The sequence below is a fragment of the Microcaecilia unicolor genome, chromosome 3, assembly GCF_901765095.1.
Source record: "Microcaecilia unicolor chromosome 3, aMicUni1.1, whole genome shotgun sequence".
Classification (NCBI taxonomy): domain Eukaryota; kingdom Metazoa; phylum Chordata; class Amphibia; order Gymnophiona; family Siphonopidae; genus Microcaecilia; species Microcaecilia unicolor.
Window position 1 is genome coordinate 136,345,956 of NC_044033.1, and position 25,432 is coordinate 136,371,387.

General features: G+C 42.0%; 1 protein-coding gene across 6 annotated transcripts in view; it reads right to left on the bottom strand.

Moving 5' to 3' along the window:
* Nucleotides 1-2,335: 2,335 nt before the first annotated feature.
* The window catches only part of CHRM3 (cholinergic receptor muscarinic 3), an 819,103-nt gene continuing 796,006 nt past the window's right edge, over nucleotides 2,336-25,432 (bottom strand). For all 6 annotated transcript variants that reach the window (XM_030196388.1, XM_030196387.1, XM_030196390.1 and 3 more), the window contains one exon: nucleotides 2,336-4,396. In XM_030196388.1, the coding sequence (XP_030052248.1) occupies nucleotides 2,584-4,396 (1,813 nt within the window). In that variant the 3' untranslated portion in view covers nucleotides 2,336-2,583. The remainder of the gene's footprint in view (nucleotides 4,397-25,432) is intronic.

Below are 25,432 nucleotides of genomic sequence, written 5' to 3' on the forward strand. Positions count from 1 at the left end.
AGGAAAAGTCCATAGACCATTATTAAATGGACTTGGGGAAAATCCACTATTTCTGGGATAAGCAGTATAAAATGTTTTGTACTTTTTTGGGATCTTGCCAGGTATTTGTGACCTGGATTGGACACTGTTGGTAACAGGATACTGGGCTTGATGGACCTTTGGTCTTTCCCAGTATGGTAATACTTATGTACTAACAAGATTTATGCAAAACTTCAGGTAATGCACTCCAGAGAACAGGTCCTTCAATACCAAAAATAGAAGGCCAATATACATCTACATAAGTACATGAGTACATACGAATTGCCACACTGGGACAGATCAGTTGTATAAAGAGCATGGCTGCTCCACATATCTATTTCTTTGACCATGTCATCACTCTGCTGTTGAATATTTTGCAGTTCATATTGCTATAAAAATGACAGTATGAACGATTCAAACACAAACAGGAAAGGTCTTTATTAAAACAATCTTCAAAAACAATAAAGGGGACCTGACACAACTCGTGTTTCGGCCCTACCGGCCTGCATCAGGGGTCTAGGAATTTATCATGTCAAACATATTCCCAGAAAAGTCACGAAACAAAGTCTCCTGCTGGCAATCTCTCAATATACAAAGAGCTCGGATACAAACTGGCTCTCAAAACGCTGTGTAGGGCCGAAACACGAGTCGTGTCGGGTCCCCTTTATTGTTTTTGAAGATTGTTGTAATAAAGACCTTTCCTGGACACCATCTGTGAGAGGTTCTTCTTTTTTGTTTCTCTACTGTTTGATGCCTACTATGAATGATTCACCATTCAGCAAATACATTCAGGCTAGAACAATTTATAAGACTAATTGGGGGGGGGGGGACCCCTGTAGAAGGGGTGTTGAAAACCACTATTCAAAAGTTTCGTAATAAAAATTGCATGTATGTGCAATGGTTTCTACATAGTTTGCAGTACCAAGCTGCCACTTCCTAGTTCTTTTGATGTCTGTGGGCAGCTAAGTTAACAATGCAGTGACAGCTTACATTAGAAAAACCAAATACATTTACTTTTTTTTTCCACTTCAGATCATAATTCACAAAACTATTGTCTACAAACTTTATTTTAAATAGACATTTTATACAATGGTTTTAACAAAAATAGTTTTTTTTAAATGCTAACAGTGACTAGATTTCAGTAACATGAGAGCTTGATACAGTATACAATATTCATTGCTCAAGTGGACCTTTATGAATCACTTTAAAAGGACATGCTACATTTGAAGACCAAGGAGTAATATTTATCAACATTAAATAAACATTTGGTGAAGTATATATAAATATTTCTTCATATAAACATAAGACAAAATTAAACATCTCGTATGCACAGACACTATTTAATATACTGCCACTGTTGTCAGAATCATGTTGTAAACACCGTCTCACACTGAATGCAAAAACAGCTTGTATGCTGGTTCTGTGGTCACGACACCGAGATCCCTCACAAAGGAAGTTGTCTCAGCAAAATAAAATTAGAACGTGTCGGCAAAATTAGTTTGGTTAGTTCATAATAGAACAGTAGAAAACTGGTGTCCAAAGTGGAAAGCCAATCGGATTTCAAAGCAATAGTTAATACTTAGGACAGATTTTTCTTTAGGAATCACCTGCCCTTAAGAAATCAAATCATGTTAGGTGCAGCGTGCCAAACACAGAACATACTAGAAAACACTGAAGCACTGTATGTTATTAATAATAAAGCCCTTTTTCATTTATTGAAAATGTTTCATTAAAATGTCTGTTGTCTACCCATATATTTGTGAAACTGCAGCTAATTAAACACAGCTCAGAGTAATAAGTAAAGTATGCCATTGACATAAACCTCTAACCATTTTTAAAGCAGAATGAAAAGAAAATGTCTGTCTATCCCACCTGAAGCAATTACGAATGTTGAGGGGCTCTACATCTGTCTGTCTGCACTGCACATAGAGGTTGTACTATATTCTGTAAGAGAAGATGAGACATTGACTAACCATTCTGCATAATTTAAATAAAAATACAGTTTGGCATGTATTCGCTAGCTTACCCAGAACTTGTTCCCCTAGCATACAGCACTGATGAACTGCATCAAAAGTACAAGGTCCATGCTCGCCATTACACCAAGGAAAGGAAGATGGGAAGCTCTACTGGAAGCTTCAGTTGGACTTGTGTCTTGTCGGTCGTAGACTGCCAGCACCATTCGCTGGATCCCATTTGCTGTGTAGTTTCTCCGAGCTGAGTTAGCTGGATGTGCTTACCTGAGATCCCAACATTGAACAAGGTCAAATATTTGGGGTAGGTCATAAATGGATTTCATGTTTCCCACCGTTTCTTTTTATTTGAAGGAAACTCTTTTATATGTCTTGTTTTCCACCAAAGACCCACGTTTACCTTATTTTTCTCTTTTGTGTTTTATTTCTTTATTTTGCTAAAATAGGTTTAACTCCATGTTTAATTGCTTTGTTAAGAAAATACATAGGCTGGCAGCTAGTTTCACGCTTTCCTGATGCAATATATATATTTTTAATTTAATATGTGTATTGAGGTTCTCAGAGCGTACTTTCTGTGCCTATGAAAATGACTATACTAGGAAGCCTCGCGAGGAATCCGTTTGTGAAAAGCAGCTGACTGCTTTTGCTGATACTGCTGCTTGCGCCTCTTCCGTTGGTCCCACTGGCACAGCAGTAACATCTTAAAAGTGGTTCTGAAAGTTTTATTACACAATGCATAGCACATGGGATTCACTGTGCTATTGATGTAACACAGCCAGTATCCCAGGTTCCAATATGTCTTGGGGATACAGTCATAGCAGAAGGTGTTGACTAAAACCATTATATTATATGGAGTCCATGTAATAATAAAGGCAAATAAAATTGCACTGAGTGTCTGTGCAGCTTTCTTTTCTTTGATAAGTGACATTCGTTTCCTTTTTGTGATCTGGTTTCTAGTTTTGGCAGCAAACTTTTTAGCCAAGGTGGCTTCCTTGAAGGATAATGGGAGAGCTGGAGTGGCTTTTGTATTCGATGGAATGGCATTGGAATTCTTAGCCCCCTGTACCGCAGAGCCTGGCTGAATAGGAAGCTTAGAGTAACTTTTCTGAAAGCTGCCCCCATCCTCCAGACTCTTTTGAGAGTGCAATTTTTTAGGTTTTCTCTCTTTTGTGTCTTTGTCTGACTTCTGGAGCTCATCGCCTGATGTGTTTAAGTCATCGGTGGAGGGCAGTTTTGTGGAGTTGAGGATGGAACTGTGCCCTGGAAGCTTCAGCACAATGGAATAAATTGCTCTTGTTTCTGTAGCTATGTCTTCTTCACCGGAGGATGCTGAATTTTCTAGTGAAGCATTTCCATCATTGTTATTCCAGCTGTCGCTGCTGCTGTGGTCTTGATCCACCTGCTCTAGGCTGGGTTTCCAAGTTTTTGCCTTTTGCCAGAAATGACATTTGCCATATTTTCTCCTGGAGGAGCGTTTCATATTCTCCTCTTGCAGCTCATAACTGCTGCAACTCCTGGAGCTGCCTGTCTGGTGGACAAAATTCTCCGATTCACCTTTGCTACCTGACGCCTGTAGTCCTGCCAACTCTTTGGTGCGTTTCTCTGTTTCCTTATATATTCTCCAGTATAAAATAGTCATAATGGTGACTGGCAAATAAAAGGCAGCTATGGCAGTGCCGAAAGTAATGATGGGTTGTTTTAAGAACTGGATACAACATTCATCAGGTGGCACAGTTCGTTCCCCCTCAATGTACTGCCAGAACAAGATAGCAGGGGCCCAAAGTACAAATGAAATGGCCCAGGCCAGACCAATCATTACTCCAGCTCGTTTTGTTGTTCGTTTAGCTCTGTAGGTAAGTGGCCTAGTGATGGAAAAATACCGGTCAAAACTAATCACAAGGAGATTCATGACCGAGGCATTGCTGGCTACATAGTCAATTGCCAGCCAGAGGTCACAAGCTACATTTCCCAAAGCCCACCGGTCCATAATAATATACGTAGTAGAGAGGTTCATTGAAATTACTCCAATTATGAGATCTGCAAAGGCAAGACTCAGTAGAAAATAGTTATTGACCGTCTTCAGCTGCTTGTTCACTTTAAAAGACAATATCACAAGGATGTTGCCCACGATGGTCACCAAAGCAAGGATGCCTGTGAACAAGGCAATCAAAATGACTTGAAAGACAGTATGACCACCAAGAGGGTCTTTAGTAGTGGTATTGCCATTCAAGGAGGTGTTGGTTTCCACAGTGGTGAAGAGAAAATCCTCAGTGGTTTCAGAAATACCATAGCTGCCGATATGGAAAGCGGTTCTATTTAGAAAACCCGTCACTTGGGAATCACTGTTTGAAAACAAGGGGGCGCTTGTGCTGTTACCGTGCAGGATCATTATGACTCTCTGACATATTCTGTGGGGAGAAAAAGACAAAAAGCATGATTTCAGTATGTACGATATTACACCCAAGAGCAGAGGTTTGCTGAAAAATCATGGTTAGTTCACATAATCCATACCACCACCCATGAACTTGCTAATTTACCAACATACAAGATAAACAACCCACCATATGAAGCCAGGAAATTAGGGGTCCTTTTATTAAAGTGTGCTAACAAATTTACCCCCCGATTCTACATATGGTGCCCAAAGATTTGCACACAACTAATAATTGGGTGTTAATGCTCGGCACCTAACTCTCTTAGGGGCCCTTCTATTAAGGCATGTAGGCGCCTACATGCGTACAACGCACGTCGAATTGGAACTACCGCTCGGTTACCATGTACCCTGGGCGGTAATTCCATTTTTGATGCGTGTCCAAAACACACAATAGAAATTTTCTACCACTTGGCTCTTACCTAGCGGTAATCAGCAGCATACGTGCGCCAGTGATTACCACCCTGTTAATGCGTGAGATCTTACCTCTAAGTCAATGGGTGGCGGTAAGGTCTCATGCTGAAAACGGACAAGCACTGGTTTTAATTTTGCCGCAAGTCCATTTTCAGCCATAAAAAATGGCCTTTTTTGCAGGCGCACTGAAAAATGGACCTGCGCGCGTCCAAAACATGTGCCTACACCATCGCAGGCCATTTTTTCAGCACGACTTAGTAAAAGGGCCCCCGTAGTGCATACCTGAAAAGAGGGCATGGCCAGGAGTGTTTCAAAAAGTTGCATGCGGAATTGCAGAATACTGTCTTACCACGCCTAACTTGGGCACCAACATTTATATCAGGTTTTAGCAGGCATAAGTCCTGCGCCCAAACATTAGGCACAGGATTCACACTAAATGCTGACCCTTTATAGAACAGAGCTTAGCACTAAATTCTATATATGGCACCTGAAAAATCGGCAATGAAAATATTTCCACCTAGGTATATTCTGAAATCCACTCTTGGATTTAGACACGATTTATACAATACGCCTAGCCAATTTATAAGTACATAAGCATCGCCATGCTGGGACAGACCAACCAGCTTATTTTCAAACGAGAAGGCCGGACATCTTCCGAAAGAAATCGGGAGATGGCTGGCCTTCTCCTAAAGCCGGTCAAATCGGTATAATCGAAAGCCAATTTTGGCCGGCTTCAACTGCTTTCTGTCGCAGGGCTGGCGGAAGTTCAGAGGAGCGTGTCAGCAGGGTAGCGAAGGCAGGACAGGGGCGGGACGGGGGCATGCTTTGAGATGGCCGGCTTTGCCCGATAATGGAAAAAAGAAGGGCGTCCCTGGCGAGAATTTGGTCCACTTTATTTGGTCCCTTTTTTTGCAGGTCCAAGTCCTAAAAAAGTGCCCGAACTGACCAGATGACCACCGGAGGGAATCGGGGATCATCTCCCAACTCCCTCCCACCCTCAAAAAAACAACTTTAAAAACTTTTTTTGCCAGCCTCTATGCCAGCCTCAAATGTAATACTCAGGTCCATTGCAGCAGTATACAGATCCCTGGAGCAGTTTTAGTGGAAATAGTGCACTTTAGGCAGACGGACCCAGGCCCATCCCCGCCCTACCTGTTACACTTGTGGTGGTAAATGGGAGCCCTCCAACCCCCCCTCCCAAACCCACTATACCCATATGTAGGTGCCCCCCTTCACCCATAAGGGCTATGGTAATGGTATAGAGTTGTGGGGAGTGGGTTTTGGGGGGGATATGGGGGGTTCAGCACACAAGGTAAGGGAGCTATGCACCTAGAAGCTATTTTAATTTTTTAATTTTTAGAAGTGCCCCCCTAGGGTGTCCGGTTGGTGTCCTGGCATGTCAGGGGGATCAGTGCACTACAAATGCTGGCTCCTCCCACGACCAAATGCCTTGGATTTGGCTGGGTTTGAGATGGCCAGCGTCGGTTTCCATTATCGACAAAAACCGAGGCCGGCCATCTTAAACCCGGCCATCTCTGAAATTTAGCCGGCCCCAACCGTATTATCGAAATGAAAGATGGGCGCCCATCTCGTTCAAAAATACGGTTGGCCCCGCCCCTTCATGGCGCCGTCCTCGGAGATGGCCGCCCTTTGAGATGGGCGTCCCTGGTCGAAAATGCCCCTCCAAGGGTCCATCGAGCCGAGCACCCTGTCGCCGACAGCGGACAAAAGAACAAGCAATTTGTCCCGCCCATACTAGAAATACTGTATTCCCTTGTCCATTCAATAACATTCTATGGCTTGTTCCTCCAGGATACCTAGCAGATACCGGCGCATAAGTCAGGTGCAGAGCAGGTGTATTCTATAACCGTGTATGTAGATTTTCAGAATGCCCACACCCATGGGCATGCCCCCTTTTTGGCAGCGCACATTAGAATTATGGATGATGTTTAGGGACAACACTGGTCACTAGGGCTGTGCAGGCCATACATTTTCATTTTTGCTAGTGTCACATGTTGTTTTCAAGATTTTTCATTTTGTTTGCCCCTGAAATGGAAACAATCCAGTGATATAAAGAGTGGGCACTTTTGCAAAACGAGGAGCAGCCACAGAAAGTGGAGGAACCCTCAATCCCTTCGTCAAAGTAGTGCAGCAAAGAAAGGAGTAGGATGATCTGGCACTTTCACAAACCAGGGGAGACTTATACTCAATCAAAAGTCTTTATTAAAGAACATCAAATGAGTCGACACAGCTGCCGTGTTTCGGCGCTTATGTGCCTGCTTCAGGAGTCTTGTGATGTTTCAAAACTCTAATAAGAAACTGTTCTTTCTAGGGTAATATTAATGGATGTCACAATCCAAATAACTCAGGAGTGGTGCAGACTTTGGAAGCATCACTCCTGAGTTATTTGGATTGTGATATCCATTAACATTACCCTAGATAGAACAGTTTGCTTTCTTATTAGAGTTTTGAAACATCACAAGACTCCTGAAGCAGGCGCATAAGCCCCGAAACACGGCAGCTGTGTCGAGTCATTTGCTGCACTTTTGAAAAACTTCATATACTATTTACAACAGAGGGGAAAAAACAATTTCTGGGATTTTTCCTATCATTTCAGATTCACAAGACATGAAACAACATGTTGTGGATATCTCCCATGCTGTTCCAAATGAATGCATATCTCTACTGATCACTTTCCTTTAAGTCTCACTGCTAATCAGAAGTGCTACTATCTTTAAACACTGCTCTGCAAGAAAGCCACACCAAACAGAACCATTTTTATAAACAGCAAATATTTATCATCATCATGCACTAGTTGATTCTTCCCACCCTTGTACATTTTTAACCTTTTGTTGTCTAAAATTACAATTCAAAATGCATTAAAGTAGGGGTTTTTTTTTCAAAGATTTACACCACAGATTCTACATTTTCAACATTTATAGAAATATTAAGTAATCAATAGCAATCCACAGAGTTTTGATTGCACTTGTCTTCACATCTCTTGACTCACTACTTGAAGGCAGTGCTGTAGCGAGGGCTAATGACACCCAGGGCGGGTCGCCGCTGCGCACCCCCCCCCCCCCGGTGCAGCACGGTGTGACCCCCTCCTCTGCGGCGCACCCCCCTCCAGAGCGAAACCCCCCCGGAGCGCAACTCCCCTGGAGCGCAAACCCCCCCCCCCGGACCGCATTCTTACCTGCGGGAGGTTCGATCCGCCCCGAGTGCATGTCACTCGGAGCTGCATCAGCCCCGCTGGTTCCCCTGCTCTCTCTGCCCAGGAACAGGAAGTAACCTGTTCCGGGGCAGAGGGAGCAGGAAACCAGTGGGGCCTGCACCCCCCAAGCGCGTGCACCAGGGGCGGACCGCCCCTCCCGCCCCCTTCCTACGCCACTGCTTGAAGGAAACCCCTTTTGCAGTAATAACAGCCATGAGTAAAGTAGATTGGTATTATCAATACACAAGAAATTAATGACATTCTTTCAGGTTGAAAAGTGAGGTGAAGGAAGCTATTAGGACTAAAAGAAATGCCTTCAGAAAATGGAAGAAGGAACCATCTGAAAATAACAAGAAGCAGCTTAAGGAATGTCAAAGCAAATGCAAGGCGCAGATAAAGAAGGTCAAGAGGGATTAGAAAAAAAGATAGCATTAGAGGCAAAAAAACATAGTAAAATTTTTTTTCAGTATATTAAAAGCAGGAAGCTGGCAAAAGAATCGGTTGGGCCGCTGGATGACCGAGGAGTGAAAGGGGCGATCAAGGAAGACAAAGACATAGTGGAGAGATTGAATGAATTCTTTGCTTTGGTCTTCACCGAGGAAGATTTGGGTGGGATACCGGTGTCGGAAATGATATTTCAAGCGGACGAGTCAGAGAAACTTACTGACGTCACGGTAAACCTGGAAGACATAATGGGGCAGTTCAGCAAAGTGAAGAGTAGTAAATCTCCAGATGGTATTCATCCTAGAGTACTGATAGAACTGAAAAATGAGCTTGCGGAGCTACTGCTAGTGATATGCAATTTATCCTTAAACTCAAGCATGGTACCGGAAGATTGGAGGGTGGCCAATGTAACGCCCATTTTTAAAAAAGGTTCCAGGGGAGATCCGGGAAATTATAGACCGGTGAGTCTGATGTCGGTGCCGTGGAAAATGGTAGAGGTTATTATTAAAAACAAAATTACAGAGCACATCCGAGGACATGGATTACTGAGACCGAGTCAGCACGGCTTTTGTGTGGGGAAATCTTGCCTGACCAATTTACTTCAATTCTTTGAAGGAGTAAACAAACATGTGGACAAAGGGGAGCCATTTGATATTGTGTATCTGGATTTTCAAAAGGCGTTTGACAAGGTACCTCATGAAAGGCTACAGAGGAAATTGGAGGGTCATGGGATAGGAGGAAAAGTCCTATTGTGGATTAAAAACTGGTAGAAGGATAGGAAGCAGAGAGTGGGGTTAAATGGGCAGTATTCACAATGGAGAAGGGTAGTTAGTGGGGTTCCTCAGGGGTCTGTGCTAGGACTGCTGCTTTTTAATATATTTCTAAATGATTTAGAGATGTGAGTAACTAGCAAGGTAATTAAATTTGCTGATAACACAAAGTTATTCAAAGTCGTTAACTCGCGAGAGGATTGTGAAAAATTACAGAAGGACCTTACGAGACTAGGCGGCTAAATGGCAGATGACGTTTAATGTGAGCAAGTGCAAGGTGATGCATGTAGGAAAAAAGAACCCGAATTATAGCTACGTCATGCAAGGTTCCACGTTAGGAGTTACGGACCAAGAAAGGAATCTGGGTGTCGTCGTCGATAATACACTGAAACCTTCTGCTCAGTGTGCTGCTGTGGCTCGGAAAGCAAATAGAATGTTTGGTATTATTAGGAAAAATATGGAAAACAGGTGTGAGGCTGTTATAATGCCATTGTATCGCTCCATGGTGCGACCGCACCTTGAGTATTGTGTTCAATTCTGGTCGCCGCATCTCAAGAAAGATATAGTGGTATTGGAAAAGGAGCAGCGAAGGGCGACTAAAATGATAGCGGGGATGGGACGACTTCCCTATGAAGAAAGACTAAGGAGGATAGGGCTTTTCAGCTTGGAGAAGAGACAGTTGAGGGGAGACATGATAGAGGTATATAAAATAATGAGTGGAGTGGAACAGGTGGATGTGAAGCATTTGTTCACGTTTTCCAAAAATACTAGGACTAGGGGGCATGCGATGAAACTACAGTGTAGTAAATTTAAAACAAATCAGAGAAAAATTTTCTTCACCCAACGCGTAATTAAACTCTGGAATTTGTTGCCGGAGAACGTGGTGAAGGCGGTTAGCTTGGCAGAGTTTAAAAAGGGGTTAGATGGTTTCCTAAAGGACAAGTCCATAAACCGCTTCTAAATGGACTTGGGAAAAATCCACAATTCCAGGAATAACATGTATAGAATGTTTGAAGCTTGCCAGGTGCCCTTGGCCTGGATTGGCCGCTGTCGTGGACAGGATGCTGGGCTCGATGGACTCTTGGTCTTTTCCCAGTGTGGCATTACTTATGTACTTAGCTTGTTTAAGTGTTACACGCATTGAGATTTGTTGAAATTAAGTCTATATTGAGTTTTGAGTCTCAATTTGAGTGCCTGGAAAAATCAGTGCTCAGTGCTATTCTGTAAAGGGCACTCTGGGATGAGCTGTCTTTATAGAATAACGCATGCAGTGCCAATTCCTGCAACAATAAGGTACCAGGACTTATGCCTGCTTAAGCAGCTATAAATCCTGGCGTGCATCCCACAATTCTGTAACACTGTATGTAACTTTTGGGGAAGCCCATGACCCGCCCATGCCTCACCCGTGGCCACACCCCCTTTTGGGTTGTGCACGCAACTCCAAATTAGAGCCAATGCCAATAATTGATTGTTAGCAGCCAATTTATTGAGTGTTAATGTCTCATTAACTAATTTAGTTGGGCGTGCAACTCAGGGTCACGCCCAAATTTGGGCAAACTTTATAGAATCTGGGCGATGGTCTTCACAGGATGAGGTGCTATGTTTGTTTTGTGTCACGAAGAGAAAGATGCAGTAGCCAACTACAAAGCGAATGCAGAGAACAAAAAGAAGAGCAGGGCAGCTCAATAGTCTCCAAAGAATTTTTTTATTAAAAATCAATCCAGGTAAAAGGTGGTTCCAGGTGCAAATATGCAGACTTCAAAAGCAATTATAAAAACAGCCCAATGTGTTTCAGTGTTCCAGTGCCTTCATCATCTGGGCAGATGTCGAATTTTATTGTGAGTTGGATAATCATAATCCACCTTTAAAATGAACCACTTCATATAGATAGAACTAAGATTGAGTCCTTAAATGGTACAGAAAATTAGCATATAGCACTAAGACAAAAAAGTTCCACTGTGGTCTCAGATTGTAAAACCTTCTTCACACTGGGCCTTTTTTAGTAAGCTGTGGTAAAGGGGCCCTGTGCTAGTGGCAGCAGCCATTTTTGTCATGCACCAGGGTCCCCTTCTACCGCAGGCAGGTGAAAATAGCCAAAAATGAAATGGCCGTGTGCTGCGTGGCCATTTCGTGGACGAGCGCTTACTGCTCCCCGATTACTGCCGGGTAACCCCCTGCAGAAATATTTTTTCAATATTTCCACTAGCACCGTAAATGGCGCACGCTTGGGGTGGAACTACCGCCAGCTCCTGCGTTGGGCCAGCGGTAGTTCCGGGTTGCTGCACAGCAACCCTTTAGCATTGTGCAGCGTCACCTAAATGCTTTTATGCCAATGCAATGCAGATGTATTTCTTGCCACCCATCTATATAGACAAGGTTTGTGGAGTAATCTTGAGCTGTCCAGCAGTCAGCATTTCCCCCAGTCTGAACCAGAGATCTCTGTAGGTCTTTTAAAGTAATTTTAGGCCTTTCAGTGACCCTCTTAGAAGTTTCATAAATCCATTAGTTGCTCACTTCGAAGGTGCAGCCTAACTGAGGCCAGGTTTTGGTGAAGCCAAAACTATTTCCACTTTACAGTGATGGATCCGATAGTGTCCCGAGGGATATACCCTCAGTTTTTGACCACAGCAGTCAGTGTTTTTTTAAAAATGCTGACCATCTGGGTTGAATATAATCCAGATATTCAGCGTTGGTATGCAGAAACTGGGCGGCCCTGAAAATCCAGATTGAGTGCTGACCCATAGAAATATCTGGTTAGTGGTGATATTCCAGCCACCAACTGGATATCTAACCAGATAAAGTTTGGACAGCCTTTCTGATGTCCTAACATTATCCAGATAGTTATCTGGCTAGTGGATTGAATACCTCCAGTAACTCCTGGATTCTATATATGGCACTCATAATTGCATGTAGAAATCTGGTTGTGCGCCAAAATCCTGTGCACAATTTAATTGAATAACGAACCAATTACTGCTAATAATTGGGTGTTAATAATCAATTATCAGCACTAACTGTCAACAATTAGAATTTATGTGTGCCTATTGCTAGGCGTATTCTACAAAGATGTGCATGGATCTGAAAAGGGAGGCGTAGCAATGGGAGGAGCATGGGCAGGTCAGGAGCGTTCCAAGAAATTTCATACACTGTTACATAATATGCCTGATCTGTGCCTAATTTAGGCACAGGGATTTACACCATGTTTCAGTTGTTATAAATCATTCCGCCTATAAGCTAGGCATGGATCCCGGTGCTAGGTGGTATTCTATAAATAGCCCCCAACTTGGAGGGCCGTTTATAGAATAGCACTTAGCGTATTTTAGGATCTTCATAAAGTTCCTTGAAAGGGTGAAATGTCTTTTACTTGTACAACCATTATCCTTGGTATCCAAAACAACAAAGCACAAAACAAATTCCAATTATATGCTTACAAATTATCTAAACCAGGCTTGAATAATATAATGACTTAGGAGACAATGATCATTTAAGAACTCGGTCATGACCAACATCAATGAAAATCAAATCAAAGTAGGTAGCTGAAGCTGAATGTTCTATTCTTTTTTATTATTCCATTTCTGCATTTCCTTATGTATCCATTACACTGTTGAATAAAGCTCATAGAATTGTCTTTATGGAATTTAGTATGCTTCCTATATAACTAAATATCTATCAAATATTCTACTACGCTCTGGTGTATAAAGGAAATTGGAATGGATGAAACCTAAGGGAGTATGATCAAATCTCTAACAGTGCTGAAAGAGGATGGAGAAGGTTTCAAGAATACAAATTCAAATCACTTTCTCCACAGACTTCTCACATGACCTTGAACAACAATGTCACTCACTGTGCCTGATTCTATATAACTGGAATGGGACAAGAGGGCTGGATATGGTCAGGACAATAACATTCTTCATTATTGCCAAGACCTACAGATTCTGTACAAGTGCTAAAAAAATAATGCTACAATTTTCTGGCACATTTGCAAAAGCTTGCATAGAGTTTATAGTAATCTAAAAGTCAAAATATATTTTCTAACGAACAGTGGAAACAAATAAATGTGAATAAAACCGATACATAGAAAATAGACAAACACAAATAGAAAATAATGCCAAGTCACACTGTATTAAAAATATTCAAAAGCTGAAATACTTGACAAGTTGAAGGCCAAAATTAGATATGAGAGAGAGAGAGAGAGAGAGAGAGAGAGAGAGAGAGAGAGAGAGAGAGAGAGAGAGAGAGAGAGAGAGTTTACGTGCAAAGGGTTAACACATGCAATGCAAAACAATTCTCTAGGTGGTGCAGCATGCACAGGAAAAAAATTACAGCCTGCATCAGAACTCATTTCTCAGAAAGGCTGTGTGTGGGCGACCACAAATCCCTAATGCCATATACGCATGGAGCTTTTACCTAATTAAGTGATATCCCCTGAAGGATACTAGTATAACTGAAGCCTTTACACTGACAGATAAACAATGCACAGTAGTAATTGTTCTAGAGAAGGATGCTAGTCTCCAGAAAACAATTTCCATTACATACTTATTACTCAGATTTTCATATATGCGATCAGATTAGTTACAAAAACAAATTCAGCCTCATGTAATGAAACAGAACTGTGGTATCATAAGATGGGTTAGCAATAGCTTTGATTAGTCATTTCAAGTAGATTCTGACACTGCCTTGTTTGATATGTTACCAGAACAGCACGAGGCATGTAGGCTGCTATGTATAGTTTTGGCACAAGACATATCTGTGCAACAGAAAGGGGAAAAGAGATGAGCTTTTCCCTCCCCTGCAATGTTATAAAATGGCAGAATTAATGGAAGTGTATAATATGTGACCTGAAAATAGTTTAGGATTCACATACATTCCATCATCCCCAAGTCCAAAACAAAGTCATAAGGATGTTCATTCATTAGCACGGATTTGGTTTGTTAAAACACCTTAAAACAAGTGCATGCAAAATCAATTTAACACAATTTAACTTATGAAATAATATCCATTACAGTCCATTTCCACACTTCTAAGGTGCATAACAATGTTTTATTGACAAACCTCCAGATTCTATAGTGCAACTTGAGTTGTGTGTGCAATTCAGGTCATATTCTGTACTGCATGCACAAATTAATTATCTTAACAAGCCAATCAGCGCTGATAATTGCCAGTTAACAAGCAACTATAGACACTAATTTGTCTTTAATAAGAATTTATGCGCACAGCATTCTAAGCATATTCTATAAAGTGATGTGCGTAAATTCTAATGTGCGCTGCCAAAAAGGGGGCATGGCCATGGGCGTGGAATGGGCGGATCATGGGCATTTCTATAAATTATATGTTCTGTTATAGAATACACCATGCCTAACTTAGGGGGTCTTTTACAAATTGTGCTAGCGTTTTTAGCGCTTGCTAATGATTAGCACATGCTAAACGCTAGAGACACCCATAGGAATATGTAGGCTTAAGGATCAGAGAAAAACATTGAATTGTACTGGAGAAAGTGGAGAGCCCTGTGTGACCCCACACCTGTTGCTCCAGTTTTGGGATAAGTCTGTGTTCACTTTGACCCCCCATATGATCTACTTTCCAGGAAGCCTCTGAACCACTTTAGAACACAAATGTAGAGTGAGTGACAGAGACCTTCTTTATCTAGCCATTTCCCCGGGAACAGAAAAACTTAGATGGTGAGGAAATGAGGGGAGAGAAAGTACCTGAATGTAATATGTAAACTGCTTTGGATATACCAAAGGCAGTATATTGAAAATTTTATAAATTTAATAATAATGGGCCCAATATTCAAAATGATTTAAATGGACAGTAGAGATTGAAACCTTATGGATTGAGCCTGCAAATAGGTGGGAAATGTGGGATACAAATGTAATAAATAAATAATGAACATCTGTGAAAAGCTTTCTGCCAGATTCTATATATTGCTCCTTAATTTCCGCACGGAAATCGAAGCGTATTCTATAACAATGTGTGTAACTTAATTTGTTAACTAACTAATCAGCGCTGTCAATTGGATGTTAACACGCAATTATCAGCACTAGTTGGCATTCATTAAGATTTATGCGTAGAATTTGCTAAGCATATTCTGTAACGTCGTGCTTGTAAATTCTAAGAAATAGCTGAAAAGAGGGTGTGGGCATGGGTGGGGAGTGGGCATTTCTAAAATCTATGCACATTGTTATAGAATGCACCCACTCTGCACCTAATATAGATGTCAGGATTTATGCCAAGTAAAACACAGCATAAATGGCCATGACTACATTTGGTCATGTGGAGAGGTGCTCGGCATATTCTATATACCGTGTTGAAATTTAAGCGTCATCTATAAAATTTAGGTGTATTTTAGAGAATATGCCTAGGCGTATTTTTTCTGCACAGAATTTTCAGGCACCACAAAGAGAATCTATCCCTTTGTGTGTAAACGGTGAGGTTCCAGGGCATTTTTCTGGTGGAGTGCTGAGCAATAGCTATGTACTGTAGGTTGAATGCTTATAGCCAAGTGCCACTGACAGCTAGGCCAGCATCTCCCCATTCCGCTACTTTTCCTATAGCCTGTGCTATTGCAGGACTTTTTGAATCAGTGTTGCTTATACCATTGTATAGAGGGACTTGTAATGATGCTCTCCCTCTTCCACAACCTAAGTAAATAAGGACAAAGCAAATTAAACACTGACCAGATCAGCCTCTGGTGCTGGAGCTTATCTTAATGTGTTGTTTGCACCTTCTTAAAATCAGGCCTCATTGCTTGCTAGGGTAAGGGGGGTCTACGAGATGTGGTATGGCTTTCACTAATTCAAAGGTGAACAGATATCAATATCATTTATGCAAGGATAGGGCTTGATGGCAGTCATTATGGTTTGAGATTTTAGATTTAATTCCTTGCCTTTCCAAATCTATGCTCAAGGTGAGTTATATTCAGGTACAGAAGGTATTTCCCTGCTCCAAGAGCTTTCAATTCCCACTGCAGCTCCTTGTGACTCTGGGTAAGTCGTTTAACCCTCCAATAAGTCCCTGTATATAATAGGTAAACTCAGTGTTTTTGTTTGTAGGAAAAAGGGTACAGGTACTCATTATGGGTGGGGTCACCATCTATGGCCCCACCCCTATGGTAGCCACACCCACAGTAGCCACACCCCTTATACCAGCCGTGGCACATATAAGCAGTATCACTGAAAATACTATACCAATATACGAGAAAAAAATAACTTGTGATTTTTTTCATTATAAATAATTTCTATAAGCTGTTACAGCTCCAGTATACCCAGTGCAAAGTAAGACAGCAGATGTAAATTTTCAAAGTGGACATATTCCAAACACTAAAATGAAAATAAAATGATTTTTTATACCTTTGTTGTCTGGTGGCTTTGTTGTTCTATCCATATTGGTCCCAGTCTCTGATTCTGCTGCTCTCTATCTGTTCTCTTAACTCCGTTTCCAGGGCTTCCTTTCCATGTATTTCTTTACTTTCCTCCTTTCTTCTTCATTTCTTGCCCTACATCCATAGGTAAAAGCTGGGTCCTCTGCAGACTTGACTGGAGGAGGTATAGAGTGGATCCAGCTTTTGCCTATTTTATTCATCCATGTGCAGTTTCCCTTTCCCTCATCTTATCAGTATGCATCTCCTTCCTCTTTCCATCCACACCCAGCATTTTTCCTCTCTCCCGTCATCCATGTCCAGCATTTCTCCTCTCTCCTCCCTTCCATCCATCCATCCATCCATCCATCCATCCATCCATCCATCCATCCATCCATCCTCATCTCACTTCCACTCTCTTCCCTCCCCTCCATCCATGTCCAGCATTTCTCCTCTCCCTCTCCACTCCATCCATGTGCATCTACTTCCTCTGTCTTCCCTCCCCTACATCCATGTCCAGTATTTCTCCTCTCTCCCTTCCCCTCTAACCGTGTGCATCTCCTTCCTCTGTCTTTCCTTCCCTCCAACATTTCTCCTCTCTTTCCTGCCCTCCACTCCATCATTGTCCAGCATTTCTCCTCTCTCCCCTCCCCTCCATCCATGTGCATCTCCTTCCTGTCTTCCTTCTCCTCCATCCATGTCCAGCATTTCTCCTGCCCTTCCCTCCATTCATCTATTTCCAGCAACTCTGCTCTCCCCTGCCCTCTCTTCCCATCCATGTCCAGCGATTCTCCTCTCCCCTCACCTCCCATCTATATCCAGATTCTCCTTTGCCCCTATCCTCCCCTCCCAACCATGTCCATCGAATCTCCTCTGCCCTCCCCTCCCCTCCATATCCAGTAACTCGCCCCAGCCTCCATCTGCCCCCCTTTGCAGCCCTCGTCGAGTTCCAGTAACAACTCCAGCCCCACCTGCCTGCCCATAGCTCCCTGACAGCCCTGCCTTCTGTTCCTGCTGCCCCGCAATGCGTTTAAATCTTTTATTTATTTTACCTGAAGTTGCAGCACCGGCGGCGGCATTAGTGAAAGCACCAGACTCACCTCCTCCAGCCTCCCCTTCCCTCTCAGTGTCCCGCCTTCATCTGACGAAGTTTCCTGTTTCCAAGGGGGCAGGACACTGAGAGGGAAGGGAAGGCTGGAGGAGGCAAGCCTTGTTCTTTCACTAACGTCACCGCCAGCGCTGCAACTTCAGAAAAAATAAATAAAAGATTCAAATGCATCACAGGGCAGCAGGAACAGAAAGCAGGGCTGTCGGGGAGCTAAGGGTGGGCAGGTGAGTTGGTCCTAGGAAAAAAAGGTGCCGGTAAGCTGTACCGGTGCGTACCAGCACGAAAAAGCACTGTGTAAACTGTTTTGACTGTAACCACAGAAAGGCAGTATATCAAATCCCATCCTCCCCCTACAATCTAAGTAAGGCAATAGAGGGTGAAGTGACTTATAGAAGGTCATAAAAAATGAAATTTGAGCAGTGGCTTTCTGGTTCTCAAATTCCTGTTTCAACCACTAGGCTACTCTTACACTTCACAGAAAAGCCTATCAAATGGAATGACGCTTTTGAAAATTGAAATCAACAATTTATCTTTAAAAAACATTTTTTCTTCAGCTTTGAGTTCCAGCAGGCCAATTTTGTCAGATTTCACATACTGAGGTTCTCATTCTTTTTTCCAATTTACTGCACTGCCTGGGTAGCAATTAAGGATTTGATATAATTCATTATATGCACTGAAATAAAACTCCCTCTAGGGTATTAGGTTATGTCCTTCACTACTGAGTTATGCTTCAGGTTATTAGGCTTAAGTCAGCTTTAGGTGTAAATAATCTATTTCGGGAATTTGAAAACTCAGCGGAAGCAGTTAGGTTTATAAGCTGTGTTCAATTTAATTCAGCATATAACAAAAGTAATTCAGCCATTGTGGTTATGTGTATTATGCTTACATTCTTGTTTAAACTGTGCTTGTTAAGGCCAAATATTGATACTTATTGCCAATTAAGTAGCAATTTTGTGCTAATTAGCCAAATAAGTGCGTAACCAACCTATTATGTAATTGTGTACCCAATTTTAGGCATTATTTATAGAATTTGGGGGTAAGGCTTTTATTTTAAAAACTGTATTCATGAATTACATGTGTAAATATTGGTATCTGCATGTGCATATTTGAGGCTGATGCTCAAAGGACCGGCTTTAAAGCCAAAAATGCAGACTCCATTGTGCTACGATAGACTTCTTGTTCCAGCGGCCAAGTTCATCGTAGCGGGAAGGGCACTCAAAACGGAAAAAAACAGGAACAGCTCCTGATGAAGCAAAAGTGAAACAGTGCGCTCTGTTTTGTAAATAGGATCAGTGACTCTGTAATGAAATTTTGAAAAATAGCTTGCATTGTAAGGGTAGGCCTATATGTATCAAATACACAATCCAATGAGGAAGCAAGACAAATTACTATATGACTGTCGGTGCTAGTAATTCGTGCTGTTGAAAGAAAAGAGACGGGCTGCTATATATTCAGTCATGTTTAAAACAGCGAAATGCTTACCCTCTGTCTTGCAAGTACACTGAAAAACAATAGCCGTGTTGCCGGCTAATGTGAGTGATGCAAGTGTTGCAAAGTTGTGATGTCGGAAACGTGTCAGATAAAAAGACAAGATGAAAGGACGTGACATGTAACTGATGAATATTGATGAAGTGATATGACGTGTGAATGCTATTACGTATATGGCGTTCCTTTGGATACCTAAGTGAAATATGAAGAATTGTAGCATATACTTGCATATCAAAATGTGCAAAATGTGTTTACATTCCAATAAATTAATAATGTTTGGAGTTTAAGCTGCAATGTAAACAGAATTGGATAACAAAGGAGGGGGGATGTATGTATATGCAATAAAAGGATGCATGATCAAAAAAAGCTCCAGTGAGTCCTAGAGATGACAAAACAATTGTGTGAATGGACCAGTATATATGCATGTAAAAAGAATGCTTGTAAGACTTGAATGATGTAAAGACATTTGAGGGTTGTGCTACATCTTTTTTTTTTTAAGTGCCCAAAAATCAGTGTTGCTGCATGTAACAAAACTATCAGTGCTGATACTTAATAAAGTAGAATTTGCAAAAGATACATCGACTGGATAGTTTATTGTTTTATTGCAATTAGGTAAAAAACAAATGGAGTTACTAATAAAAAATAACAAATAGTGTAACTTACATCACATTATCTTGTTAGTACATAAAATTGCTGGTGGACATGTCGTGGACATGCACAAAATGGGTGAAAATAAGAAACAATTTACAGTGGTTTTGATCAGCGTGCATGAAGAAGCACTATCAGTACTGGGGACTAGTGCTGATAAAGTAATGAAAAAGAAAAACAGTTATGTATTTAGACTGAATTAAAAAAAACTAAGAGGGGCATAATTGAAAGGGACGTCCAAGTTTTGTTGAGGACGTCCTCGCAAAATGTCCTGATGGAGGGGCGGGGAAACCCGTATTATCGAAACAAGATGGACGTCAATCTTTTGTTTTGATAATATGGCCGGGGACGTCCAAATCTTGAAATTTAGGTCGTCCTTACAGATGGTTGTCCCTAGACTTGGTCGTTTCTGATTTTTGGCAATAATGGAAACCAAGGACGACAATCTCAGAAACTACCAAATGCAAGCCCTTTGATCGTGGGAGGAGCCAGCATTTCTAGTGCACTGGTCCCCCTCACATGTCAAGACACCAACAGGTACATAGCTCCTTTACTTTGTGTGCTGAGCCCCCCCAAACCCCACTACCCACAACTGTACACCATTACCATAGCCCTTATGGGTGAAGGGGGGCACCTAGATGTGGGTACAGTGGGTTTGTGGTGGGTTTTGGAGGGCTCGCTGTTTCCTCCACAAACGTAACAAGTAGGGAGGGGGATGGGCAGTGGTGTGCTGGAGCTGGCTCTCACTGGCTCATGAGAGACGTTTGTTAAGTTTTTAAGAATTTTGGGAGCCGGTTGTTAAAGTAGGCCTCCCCATGGCTACTTTAACAACTGACTTCCAAAATGTGGGCTTGGGCCCCCTTCTGAATTCTCTTTTACTTTGCTGGCAGTGATGTTGGCCCCACTAGTCAAGTAAATAGACTGCTGCTGCTCCCTGCTCCTTGTTTCTGACTCTGAGCATCAGGCTGGGACTTTTCATGCAAGCGCAAGAAGGTTCTATAATGCTGCTCAGAGCCAGAAACAAGCAGCAGAGAATGGTGGCAGTCCATTTATTGGCTGGTGGGGCTTGGCAAAGGTATGCCTAGCGTGCCTGCACAAGGGAGGGGAGAGAGAGGCATGTATCCCCCCCCCCCAAATTTCAGGGCCGGCTATGCCCGGAGAGAGAGCCCGTTGTTAAAAATTTACCAGCACAACCCTGGGGATGGGCCTGGGTCCGCCTGCCTGAAGTGCACTGCACTGCACCCACTAAAACTGCTCCAGGTACCTGCATACTGCTGTCATGGACCTGACTATGACATCTGAGGCTGACAATCAATATTTTTAAAGATGTTTTTTGAGGGTGGGAGGGGGTTAGTGACCACTGGGGGAGTACGGGGAGGTCATCCCCGATTCTCTACGGTGGTCATCTGGTCATTTCAGCCACCTTTTTGTGCCTTGGTCGTAAGAAAAACACGACCAGTTAAAGTCGTCCAAGTGCTCATCAGGGACGCCCTTTTTTCCATTATGGGTCGAGGACGTCCTAGTGTTAGGCACGCCCAAGTCCCGCCTTCGCTATACCTCTGATACGCCCCCTTGAACTTTGGTGTTCCTGCAAAGGAAAGCAGTTGGGTAAGTCCAAAATTGGCTTTCGATTATACCGATTTGGACGACCCTGGGAGAAGGACGCCCATCTTCCGATTTGTGTCAAAAGATGGCCATCCTTCTCTTTCGAAAATGAGCCTGTAAATCAATTAAATGTTTGACCTCTATTTTGTGATAACGTTTAAAAAATGTTAAAAAATAGCCATGTTGCCGGCTGATATAAGTGATGTAAGTGTGATTTCGCAATTGACCTAGCAGTAAGGACTCATGCGTTACTTGTGCAGTAATCAGGCAGTGCGCGCCAATGTGGCCATGCTGCCGATTATCATTGGGAACACCCCCGCTGTAGAAAATATTTTCTACCATGGGAAACAGCACACGCCAACTTTGAAACTAACGCAGGGTGCCCACAACCCTATTACCGATTTGGTGCATGCTACCCACACGTTAGCCCTACCGCTGCTTAGTGAAAGGACCCCTCATCCTGGAAGGGGTTTCATTTGGGTTACCTTTTTACACATTGTGGGGCTGTATCAGAGTGGGATAGGGGTGGGATAGGAGTAGCTCTAACCCTGGCCAAGCAGCTCCTTTCAAACTATGTTGGGCACTGAATTCTATCAAGTAATTTTGAGATTCACCCTGTGAAATGAATTATTTGTTCCTATTTCCTTGGTTTTTGTGGTTTATATACGAGGTTTGTAACTTTAAGGCTTTGTGGCAGTAATTGATCATGTGCTGAATACTTTTGCTACAGATTTATTTTCAGTTATATGCTGTTCTGTGTCATTATTGATGAAACGAGGCCTGATACAGGTGTGAGCCAGAACACTGCCATGTTGGGTTTTTATTAATACATATTTTTTAAGTAAGTGAATTTAAAATAACATTAGTCCAACAATCCCCTTTCCATTTTCATCTTTGTGAGAAGATTATCCTGTGTGAGATCACCTTTCCTTCAATGTGGTTCATTAAGATGCAAGACAGACAGTGAATTTTAGCCTTTATTGCCATAACTGGGATGGATGAAATTCTCAGCCATAGAAACACACAAGGGTTTGTGTGGCAGTTTGCTATAGAATTCATTTGTATACCTAGCAAAGGTATGTGAAAATGGGTCACTAAATCACAGTAAATTCCATCAGTCTCTTTGAATTCTACTTTTTGAGCAGGTCTTATATAATTCTCTGATAGCATCACTTTTCCCAGTCTGTTGATATATCTAACTGATCTGTATGCCATTGGCAAAGGAGAAAAAAAGTGAACTCCACTGAACCATTCCATAATCTTTTTATGATATTTAGTTTTTATTAAGAGTGTGTAGCCCAAAAAGTTATGTCTTTTTGTTTTCTGTCTCTTTTACAGGAATTTATTTGGGGCCCGATATTAAGAACATAAGATCATAAGAATAGCCATACTGGGTCAGACCAGTGGTGTTCTACACCAGTCAGGGTTTGGTACACCTCAATCATATCCCCCTTAGCCATTTCTTTTCCAAGCTGAAGAGCCCCAACCTCTTTAGTCTTTCCTCAAATGAGACAAGTTATGGTTGCTCTTTTTTGAACCTTTTCTAATTCCACTATATCTTTATTGAGATGCAGCGACCAGAACTGAATGCAATACTCAAGTTGAGGTTGTACCATGGAGCGATACAAGGCATTATAGTATTCTCTGTCTTATTTACCATCCCTTTCCTAATAATTTCTAGCATCCTGTTTGCTTTTTTGGCTGCCGCTGTACACTGGGCAGATGATTTCGGCATACTGTCTACAATGGCACCTAGATCTTTTTCTTGAGTGCTAACACCCAAGGTGGACCCTAGCATCAGGTAACTATGATTTGGATTGTTCTTCCCAATGTGCATCACTTTACATTTATTCATATTAAACTTCATCTGTCATTTAGATGCCCAGTCTTCTAATTTCCTCTTCTAATTTCCTACGGTCTTCTGCAATTTTTCACAGTCTGTATATGTTTTAACAACTTTGAATAGTTTTGTGTCATCTGCAAATTTAATCACCTCACTCATTGTTCCAATTTCCAGATCATTTATAAATATGTTACATAGCACTGGTCCCAGTACTGATCCCTGCGGCACTCAACTATTCACCCTCCTCCATTGAGAGAAATGGAATGTTTTGCCCCCCTCTCAACTCACCACTGTTATATTCCACTGTTCTATCCCCCTAAGAATATCCTGAATTTACTCTGTCTTATATAAATCTTCACAATGTAACCCATAATTGTACTGCAACCAATTGCACTTCCATCTTTTACAATGTATTGTAAGCCACACTGAGCCCGCAAATAGGTGGGAAAATGTGGGATACAAATGCAAATAAGTAAATAAATAAATAAATAAATTTAACCCTACCCTCTGTTTTCTGTTTAATAACCAACTCCTAATCCACAACAGAACATTGCCTCCTATCCCATGACTCTCTTAATTTTCAAAGTGACTTAAACAGCCAGGGTTAACCAGGGATATTCAGCGGCACTTAACCGGACAGTGCTGTTGCATATCCCTTCTAACTGCCCATACTGAAACCGCCTAGTTTATAGGCGTTCAGGGGTGGGGGTGGAGTAAGGTTACTGTGGTATCTTAGCTGAGAAGTTAGAACAGAAAAACAGTTGTCCTAGCTTTATGTGGTAAAGTCAATTGGGCAGTGGTCTGAATATTGGCTGGTGCATGGTTAACTTCCAGATCCTTGCCCAATGTTGTACCATCCACCCTCCCAACCTGGCGTACCCTCCCTCCCCCCCAGAATATCCACTCCAGAACATCTGCTAGAGGTCATGGCAGGTAAGATCACTGACATTGGGGGGAGGGGCTTGCATTTCTGGGGAGTGGGGGGGATGCAGGAAGATCCAGAGGGTGAGTCTTTTGTTGCTTCCTAGGGGTGGGTGGGAGGGAAAGCAGACTTCGGAAGGGGAAAGGGAAAGGGAATTTGATATACCGCCTTTTTGAGGTTTTTGTGTATACTTCTCACAGTACTGTAGATTCACTTTTTCATTAAATGAAACTAAAAGAGGGCATGCACTTTTCTATAAGAGCTTTAACATAAACATGCACCACCTGCTGGCCAAACTAGAGTAGTACACTTCAGAATTAATTTAGGCAATTTACAGGCTTAAAATACACTGTTTTGTCACATCCATATTTTCATCTATTGAGCACAAAATAGATTCAATAATATTATGGAATTGACAATAAAAAGTTATAACAATACATAGCAAAATTCATACTAGCACTCTAAAATGAACCACAGATAAAGAGATTTATCCTCATGCTGAGTTTAACTGAATGCTATTCAACCAATTCTTTTAAATCAAAGGAGTGTTGAACTCATTGTGACTGTTTGCTGGGAGCTTGGTGTACTTCCTTTCCCCCTTTTCCCTTTTTTCTTTCTTGAACACCTGCTTATTTTCAGTGGGTCATAAGAATCTAGGCCCTCTGATTTTTACTTTAATCAATCTGATGACATGTCTCGAAAAGGCTGTATTCAGTCATATGCAGCAAAATGAAATGGACCACTGGGACCATGGCCCTACCACTATTTTGCCCAACATAGTTCCAGCAAATAGAGAGCTTGGATGCATTGTCACAGAGTGGTGGGGTGCCCTGATGACCTTATGCGAGGTAACACTTTGAAGACTTTTGTGGAACTGAAACACTGTCTTCTTTTTATCAGTGTTGATCATTCTGTGCAAAGACTTTTTCAAAGTCTCAAGGTCAAATGTAGATTGGAGCCCTAGAGTTTACAATTGAACATATAGATAAGTTTATGAATCTTGACAGACACTTGGGGCACTTTTTAACAAACTGTGATCGAACAATACTGAGAAACTCAGACTTGATTTCCTTTGTATCTGTGTGCTGGGAATGGCTATTGCTTTTAGCTGTGCCTCAGGGCAGAATTAACCTGTGTTGCAATAGGTGAAAAGAATGATACAAAAACCCATCATACCAAGTTTCTCACTTTTAGTTTTCCCAGCAT